Source organism: Homalodisca vitripennis, chromosome 7 (genome assembly GCF_021130785.1).
Source record: "Homalodisca vitripennis isolate AUS2020 chromosome 7, UT_GWSS_2.1, whole genome shotgun sequence".
Lineage (NCBI taxonomy): Eukaryota > Metazoa > Arthropoda > Insecta > Hemiptera > Cicadellidae > Homalodisca > Homalodisca vitripennis.
In genome coordinates this window covers 18,399,178-18,409,190 of record NC_060213.1, presented here as the reverse complement: position 1 = coordinate 18,409,190, position 10,013 = coordinate 18,399,178, and the positions used below count along the sequence as shown (strand labels likewise).

At 38.8% G+C, this 10,013-nt stretch overlaps 1 protein-coding gene across 1 annotated transcript; it reads left to right on the top strand.

Moving 5' to 3' along the window:
* The first annotated feature begins 690 nt into the window (after positions 1-690).
* LOC124366628 (dmX-like protein 2) lies at positions 691-3,477 on the top strand. Its single transcript, XM_046823225.1, has 5 exons — positions 691-814; positions 1,744-1,914; positions 2,693-2,831; positions 3,011-3,106; positions 3,333-3,477. The coding sequence occupies exons 1-4, from the start codon at positions 691-693 to the stop codon at positions 3,081-3,083; spliced, it is 507 nt and encodes a 168-aa protein (XP_046679181.1). The 3' UTR covers positions 3,084-3,106; positions 3,333-3,477.
* The last annotated feature ends 6,536 nt before the right edge of the window (positions 3,478-10,013 follow it).

Genomic DNA, 10,013 nt, shown 5'->3' with positions numbered 1-10,013 from the left:
CATACTGACCACTGATGATACAAGTCGGGATTCTGCCACCGCTCCACCTAAAGGTAGGCACCATGTCACCCAGGTAGCCACTGGCATACTGACCACTGATGATATAAGTCGGGATTTCTGCCACCGCTCCACCTAAAGGTAGGCACCATGTCACCCAGGTAGCCACTGGCATACTGACCACTGATGATACAAGTCGGGATTTCTGCCACCGCTCCACCTACAAGGTAGGCACCATGTCACCAGGTAGCCACTGGCATACTGACCACTGATGATACAAACTCGGGATTCTGCCAATGCTCCACCTAAAGGTAGGCACCATGTCACCCAGGTAGCCACTGGCATACTGACCACTGATGATACAAGTCGGGATTCTGCCACCGCTCCACCTAAAGGTAGGCACCATGTCACCCAGGTAGCCACTGGCATACTGACCACTGATGATACAATGTCGGGATTCTGCCACCGCTCCACCTAAAGGTAGGCACCATGTCACCCAGGTAGCCACTGGCATACTGACCACTGATGATACAAGTCGGGATTCTGCCCACCGCTCACCTAAAGGTAGGCACCATGTCACCCAGGTAGCCACTGGCATACTGACCACTGATGATACAAGTCGGGATTCTGCCACCGCTCCACCTAAAGGTAGGCACCATGTCACCCAGGTAGCCACTGGCATACTGACCGCTGATGATACAATTCACAGATTCTGCCACGCTCCCACCTAAAGGTAGGCACCATGTCACCCAGGTAGCCACTGGCATACTGACCACTGATGATACAAGTCGGGATTCTGCCACCGCTCCACCTAAAGGTAGGCACCATGTCACCCAGGTAGCCACAGGCATACTGACCACTGATGATACAACTCGGGATTCTGCCACCACTCCACCTAAAGGTAGGCACCATGTCACCCAGGTAGCCACTGGACATACTGACCACTGATGATACAACTCGGGATTCTGCCACCACTCCACCTAAAGGTAGGCACCATGTCACCCAGGTAGCCACTGGCATACTGACCACTGATGAAACTAAATTGTTTATGAATATTTTTAATTTGGTTGGGAGGAATATACTGGTTTAAGCATCTCTGTCAATATGAACAATGAAATTCAATCTAATAAATCTGTGCAATATAAAAATTTTAATAATAATAATACTTCCTATGTTTAATGTTTTCTAACACAACAGTACTCAAGAGTCATCCAGTCATGGAGGTACTTAACTACATACGCACAGAGGAATTATAATGGAGAAGTACTGGGGTCCGGTTTGTTTTCGTGTTGCAATGTTTGTTAAAAATCGGAAAACATATCATATTCGTACTACTAAAACATCTCTCGGACCTAATGTCCAGTTTTTAAATCAATCCATATACGAATCACAGATGAAGTTTAAATGTGTTAATACCACTTTGTGGTTCACTAATCTTTCCGATAACAGAGTTTAAAAGACAATCTTTTTCACAACCATGTTGTTTGTTTATTGTTTGAAAAATCCTTAAACCATGATTTTGTAAATCGAACTACCCATGCTTTTTAAAATGCATCATAATTAATTTATTTCATTTTAAAGGAGAGTCTTGAATATATAATTTTGGCATATAAAACGCAATTGCATTGCGATAGTTTTAGTCCAGTCAGAATGTACTGAAAAATGAATGAGATTGTAACAATGGTAATATATAAATAAGAAGTAAATAGACGCAAAGTCCAGCAAACACAATGTTCTCTGCCACAGGCTCCAGTGCGGAGTGGTCGAGTAGTGCGGACCTGGACTGGTCCCAGCCAGTCTCCACCAAGGATGATGAGCTGGTGCTCAACTGGGATGACGATGAGAAGGATGATGAGGAGAAGGAGGAGGAGGAGCCGGCACTCGAGATGAAGATTGATCAGGAGCCTGTTGATGAGGGTGAGTCAATCGTGTCATTTTATACTATTTTTATGTTGGTTTGAAATGTGTATTTATATCCTTTTGCGTCATAAAACACACAATAGCAGCAATAGATGTAAGATATTCTGGTACCCACCAACCATTTATTCCATGTTTGTATTGTTGGCTATTCACTGAGGATTTGAATATCGGTAAATGTCTTGTCACAGTAAATGTACAATAACAAAGTTATTTATTATTTGAATTCAATAATTTTTTGTGTCATGAATGAATCTTTTTATTCACCACAGTACTTACAAGTTTTTATGACAGAAAAATATGTGAAAACCCAAACAAAACAAAAAACAGTGGTATGCATTAAATGTACTTAAGAATTGTTGTAGAAATAATTCTACACACTAAAACGCATATGCTTCCTGTGTGCATAAGGAGTCATTATTTGCCAAAAAATATTATTTCATTTATTATTACTAATGTTTTAAATGTATTTATTTTTTATGTGAAAAGTAGAACTGTTGAGAGAGACAGAGAGAGAAAAGACAATACAAAAAATTCCACGCACACATCAAGTCTATCCAGGAAAGTTTAGTTTTTGAGTTTAGTTTTACTACACTGGCTGGGATGGTACTTGGAGAAAGTGCAAAATGTAACATTCTGCTGTACAATCTTCAAATGAGTACATTGTAACATAGTGACAGGTGAAATGAGATGCTCCGACAAAGTGAAACTGTTTCAACATTGTTTCATTCCTTCAGTCATATATAGACAACGGCTGATGTATATGATCTGTGTACAGTGGACGGTGAGACAGAGAAGGCTGTGGGCCAACTAGACATCATGGCTCAGCAGCTTAAATTCGTGGCCTGCCTCAAGATCCTGATGGAGGAGCTGAGCACGCTGGCTACAGGGTACGAGGTGGACGGTGGCCAGCTGAGGTACCAGCTCTACTGATATTGTGTATGGTCTGTGTACAGTGGACGGTGAGACAGAGAAGGCTGTGGGCCAACTAGACATCATGGCTCAGCAGCTTAAATTCGTGGCCTGCCTCAAGATCCTGATGGAGGAAGCTGAGCACGCTGGCTACAGGGTACGAGGTGGACGGTGGCCAGCTGAGGTACCAGCTCTACCTGTGGCTGGAGCGAGAAGTGGAGGCTCTGAGGCAACTGTGTAACTACAGCCCCGGGTGATGTGGACCCTCCTGACCCCACGTGTAAGTTGGGACCATTCAATATTCCATCTAAATCCAATTTTGCTAATTACCCTTTGTATTATCGTGCCTTTTGTGTGTTACCAGTAAGAAGTCTTTATGAAAAGAATGTTATGTTCAGCCTATTGGAATTATGTCAAACCTTACGACACACTGTGTAAGTCACCCTAGAGCCGGTTTCCAGTAGTATTGCTACTACAAAGTATGAAATTCCGTTTTGTTGTTTCAGACGGACCCTGGAGACCCCAGTGAGTTAAGAGATTTTCAACAATACTCCCACCTTCAACAAAGAAAAACCCACCCTACACGAGATCCTGATGGCGGAAACGTCTGAGTTTGAAGCTAAAGTACAGAGGGCAGCCCGTAGGAAAAAGTGGCTAAAAGGTGATTTTTAAAAAACAGTTTACTCGTTACTTCTTCATTGTTAGACGTATTATGATTATAGTTAAATGATTTATTACAATATTTAAATGTGTATGTAGAATTCGAATTTATAAACATCATGCTGGGTTTTGTACACCGGATGAAATTATGAATTTCAACAACCCATTTTTGTTATGATGAATTTATGTCATCAAGAGACGTTGTAATTGAGTTTTTTTAATTGTTTTTACATTTGTCGCTTTCAGAATTCATTTTACCTGATGATATCTTGTAACATCAGATGTAATGATATAAAGTGTTATTGTATATTTCTTGTGACTTCTGAGTTTAGATCCAAATCTTCACACAAAGAACTGTAGTGATTTTATCATACGAATTAGTTGGTTGTTTACCACAGTCTACTTTTACTCAATATTAATAGGTAAAATTTGCATTTGTAATATTTTATATGTTTATATGTACCAAATAACTTGATACCTGTGTAACAGGGGTTTCTAATATGAAAAATTCTGCATGTACTATATTCATTGATTGGTTTATAAACTCAAGTTTAAAAACAGGTAACTTTTTTAAAGAAACCATTTATAAATTGTTACAGTTTCCTAATAGCAATGTTTTCTAATCATAACTTTAGTGAAAAATAAACCAGATCTTTACATTTTATATAGAGGCTCTCTTATGTGTGTAAGCTACAATTCAAAACTAGAATTATTCATTTTAAAGTTACAAGAATAATGTGCAATTTTTTATGATCCATATGAAGTGTATTCAGGTTTCCATGATGTTTGCCGTTTTGGAAAATATCAATTATCATACATGACTTTGTCCATTTATGTTTTCGAAAACCTGAAAACCCCTCAGAATTTTATTAAATTTGGCACTAAGTACTAGAAGTAAGCAATTATCAAAATATGTTAAGTTTCTGGTATTTTTAGAATTTCTGTTGGATAGGCAGGGCAACAAAATATGTGTGCTTGTTCTAACACGCCTTCCTGTGTTACAGCGAATGAGACACTTCTGCGGACCCTGCTGTCCTACTGCAGTCTGCACGGCGCCAGCGGTGGAGGTCTAGCCTCAGTCCGTATGGAGCTGGTGTTGCTACTGCAGGAGCTGCAGCAGGAGAAGACTCAGCAGCTACTACTGTCTCCCCTCCCCTTCCCCACCACCTTACCATTGCTGTCGGCCAGCGTCGCTTGCAACAAGACTGTGGTCGCTGATCCCGTCAGGCACCTTCAGGTAATCACCTGTTACAACTTGTAAGACTAACAATGTCACCACAGACTCGACTCCTGTAATTTGGAGTCCACGATGTCTGAAGTAAATCTGAAATTAAGTTGGCAATGAAGACATTCAAAACGAACTCCTTACATTGTTTCGACATCAGATACACCCAGACTATAAGACAAAATGGTTACCCATCAGCCATCTAGTGTAATCTTAACGAAGAGGTGTTCTCATTGTCTCATCAGATGCATAATTGAGTGCACTATGATGTGTTAGACGTGATCTCAAAGCGCAGCAGAACAACAATTTTCCATATAACACAGCTCTGGTGAGAAGAAGTGATTCAGTATGAATGTTCCATTTAGCTCCATGTCAGGTGAACCTCAACGAGGTGTTTGGGCTGCTGGATCTTGTCACTGACAGAGCTTATCTTGTTTGTCTTGTCCACAGAGCCTGACACACGACATGCTGCAGACTATCGTAGAGCTGAGGACACCACCCACTCTGAGTCGGGTCTTGTTTGTCTTGTCCACAGAGCCTGACACACGGACATGCTGCAGACTATCGTAGAGCTGAGGACACCACCCACTCTGAGTCGGGTGAACCTCAGCGAGGTGTTTGTGCTGCGGGACTTGTCAGTGGCCCTGTCCTCCTGTATATACCAGTCCCTCTGTGACAGCGATAGTTTGCAGTGTCAAGCAAGCTGTTGACGGGTCAGTACATGCATCATGTTGTCGGCTATATTCTAATTGAAATTTTCTATACAATACTTTCATTTTAACTGTAGAGTACGTGGATTCAGTTTAAATTGAATCTATGATCATTTTTATTTTTGTAAATTCATTAATACGTTGGTGTGCTTGAAAATAACAATATTGGAATAGTATAGTGCAAAAATTAATGTTTTTTTTGTTTGCGTAGAAATGTAACTGTAATGAAAACTAAATCCAAACAGTCCAGTGAACTATAATTTGATTTTTCATTTTCATAATTATATTGTAAAATCATTACAAATATAAATAATAACAGGATTTCGGAATTAGCCATCTAAAATAAAATTAGGTTAGGTCACTGTGTTTTGTTACATGGAACTGTCCTCTCTTAAGTTTGATTTTTTCTCCGCTCTCCACTCAACTTCTACGGTAGTGTGTAGTGGTATGATAGTGCTTCTCCTACTCGCTGGTAATGGAATTTCAGATATTTGATTTTTTTTACTACAACCTTTCGCTACTGTGAAATTTGACTCGAGTTTACCACTATGCGTTGTTGAATCGTTTATCATTTGTGTAGATGTGTAACTTCATGTCTTGGGTTTTTTTACAATTGAAGAAGATTTAAAAAAATAGTGTTCTAATTCTTGAAACATATAACAGTGGCAAATACTCGAATCATATTATCCTTTCAAATCATTCATAAAGAAAGAACAATACAATTATCTTAATAAGGAATAACAATCATAAATGTTTACATGAGATTACTCTACTTACACTTTGTAGCTTTGTTTTTGTAAATTTTGATGACAACTAATTTTTTCATGAAATTGTATTTGAAAGTTATCAGGAAGGGGTTTAGCCTGTGATGGGTGGTATGCTCATAAAGATAAAGTTCAATTTATTATTAAACTGAACTACAATTATCATCCATTTGGTGGACTAGAAAAATTCTCTTTCGATATAAAATATTTGTAAATCTGCATTAAAAAGTTGTGTTTTTTCGAGCGCAACCATTTAGCTGGAACTAGTAAATAAAAAACTTTAATTGGATGAATCCTCATTTTATATTCAAGGATAGCTCTCCATTTAGAGTTGGTCATCAGATTTATATTTCCTGAGATCACAATGGTGGCCCATTTAAAAAAGCCGTCTTGTATATGTCTCAATATAATGGATATTTTTTATCCACGTTTTTATCTAGGGTTTTCTGTTTCTGTGTTGCCCAGGTACTGTGGAGTGGCCGGGGTGGAGAACTTGTCCTGTGTCAATGCTAGCAGCCACCTGATAGCCAGCAGTAACCGCAAGCGGAGGTACAGCACAGACGAACCCGTCACCGTCAGCACACAGCCGTCCAAGTGGCCAGGTGAGCCACTACTGCAGTCTATAGCATAATATGAAGGCTATCCGGAAAGTACGATACGTTTTGCTCTGTAGCCGCTAGGGGCAGGACTATCATGGCCATTTTGATGTCTGGGCAATTCTCCGTTCAGTGGCTATCCAGCCGTGTCAGTCAGAGGATACTATTGCTCCTTGCTGTTTTACAATAGGAGTTTTTGAATGTGTGACCCAATTGAAAACCCCTCAAGTTTTGAAGTATGGTTGGTAGTACGATTTTTGGTGGCTAGACACAACAAACCAGTTGAGATTTATCGCCAACTCTGTGATGTTTATGGGAACGATGTGATTACGATTGTGATGTTGATGTGAGGTGGAGTGCTTTAGTGGTGCATTAGGTTTAGAAATGGCTAAACTACTAATGTGCATGATGATGAACAAAGTGGACGGCCAAGCGACTACCATGCGTTTCCAGCAATGAAAATCTGGATTGCGAGACAACACATTGCTGATGACATGGAAACTATGAGAGGGTGCGACTACTCTCAACAAGGTATAGTTGAAGTCTCAGCTGCAAAATTGGTGGCAGAAAAAACACTGAACTTTCTAAACTAGTTCACAGCTATGATAAGTTTCTAAATTCATATGGTGACTATGTTGAAAAATAGTGTCACGTTCAAATGTATATAGTAAAATCTTTTTCTCGTATTTCGTTTATATCAAAACGTAATACACTTTCTAAGATAGTCCTCATAATTACAAAATGTTCAAACCTAATTTTTGAATGTAGTATTGTATTCAAATGCTCTTCTTAGATATCATATCTAAGATTTCCTGACGAGATTTATCATATTATTAGAGTTAAACGATAATTTACCAGTATGATCATCTCAAGACACAGAGACTTGCTTCTAGACCCACTTTTGAAGTGTACTGAATATATGGAGGCTTTTGTAGTAATGTAATGACCATTGAACAATATAAGAGACAGGGAGTAAAATAATTAGCATCGTCAAAATGGAAGCATCTAATCAAATTCTTATATACCTTTTCAGCAGTGAAATTAATGTATTCTTATTTTTTTTTAATTGCAGAAAACCATCAACAATTTAAGTCTTTTATATTCTAAACATTAAAGTGAAAGAGCTTAAAATAATCATGTGACAAAAAAGTTACAAGTGAATTTTGTCACTAACATTTTTTGTTTAAAGAAACAAAATATGTTGCCAGAGTTCAGAATACTTATCCTGAATGCAATTGTCATGTATCCAAATGATATGATAACTATATTATATACTTACTTACTGCCGTGGCTCTTGGTACCCAAGGTGGTACTTTGCCTCGCCAACACACTGCCTCCAGATCTCTCTATCCATTGCCTCTTCTTCCCTTCTTCCCAGTTTTCTTATGTCTCTTCTGATCTGGTCTCGCCATCTCAACTTGGGCCTTCCTGGTGGTCTTCTGCCCTCCAGATTGTTTACAAGGACGTTCTTGACTAAGGAGTTGTCCTCCTTCCTTAGTAAATGGCCAGTCCATCTCATTCTCCTACTTCTCACCTCGGCCACTATGTCTGGGTCCATATATAGTTGCCTCAACTCTACATTATGTTTTATCCTCCACTCTCCATCTTCAAGGGTTGGCCCATAGATTTTTCTCAATAATTTGTTCTCAAATACTATCAAAACGTTTTTCTGTTTTTTTACTTAACACCCAGTTTTCTGAGCCATATAACAGAACTGGTCTTATAATGGTTTTATATATACGGAGTTTGGTTTTGTGTGATAGTAGTCGAGAGCTTAATAGCTTGTGGCATGCTGATAAACTTCTGTGTGCTGCATTTATCCTTTGTTGTATTTCCATGTCTTCTTCATTATTATTCGTCAGCATTACTCCCAAATAAGTGAAGTTGTTTACTTTTTCAAATTTGTGCCCTTCTATTTCTATATTATTTTCATTGTTTATTTGCGTTGTTCTCCCACACTCCATTATTTTGGTTTTCTCTTCATTTATGCTTAAACCAACTTTTTGTGTATGGTTTAGGAGTTTTGCGACTAGCACTTTCAGCTCTTCTTTACTCTTCGCTATAATTGCAACATCATCCGCAAATGCAAGAAACATTTATTTTGGTCCCTATTGTAATTCCAGCTTCTGTTTGTCTTACTTCTTGTAATGCTTCCTCTAAAGCTAAATTAAATAGCAATGGGGACAATCCATCCCCCTGTCTTACGCCTGTGCTTACATCAAACTTTTCCGAGATTTCCCCATTTATCTTAACCTTGCATCTAGATCCTGATATGCATGATTTTGACAAGTTTATTAATTTGTTGGGTATTCCATACTTTTCCATAATCTTCCAGAGTCTTCTTCTACTAATCGAGTCATATGCTTTGGAGAAATCAATAAAAAGGCATAGAAAGGATTTATTGAATTCATGGTATTTGGCAATTGCCTCCTTCAGTATGAATATTTGATCGGTAGTTGATCTACCTCTAGTATATTATATATGACATTTAAATATTACATATTGATTTAGAAGGCTGTGTGTCTTGTTTGGTGATGTTAACTTTAGCTACAGATGATATTTAGAGTGTTTTTGTTCTGTTGCCATGGTCAAGAGCTGTATTATTAACTAATAACTCCATTGAGTAAATTTTTTGCCATTTTTTTTTTTTGGTAAAAACAGATTTGGTGTATTGGTTATTTTACTAATTAGAAACATTTTACTGTATTTACATTTTGGCGTAATATTAAAGTACTGTTTATAGTAAATTTATGTTTCGATAAAGGATGTGTTTTGTCTTAGTTTAAACAATTTCTTGCAAATCAGTCAATCAAATTTTATCAGTATAGAAATCCTTACATGGGTTAAAAGGTGCTGTAATAATATTCAAATTTGTTCTCTTCAAATAGGAGTGACGAACCTGAGAGCCCTGTTGGCGAGAGAGAAAGGACGAGGACACGCCACGGCTGAATGTGCTCTTATGTGAGGCGTTTGTCGCTGCCTACATGAGCCTGATTGTGTACGCGGTGGCCACCTGCGACTGTCACATCCTGTACCGCCTGGCCGGGCAGCGCTTCACCGAGCACACCTGGGCCAGTCTGTTTGGCGGCGGCGTCAAGAAACTGTTGCGGGGTCGCACAGAGCAACTCTATACAGGTACCTTATACTGCTGCAACCTCACTCAAACTCATAACACTTTAAATCAGTGTCTACATATGAGCAATCTTTCAGTTGTTCTGCAAAACTCAAGAAG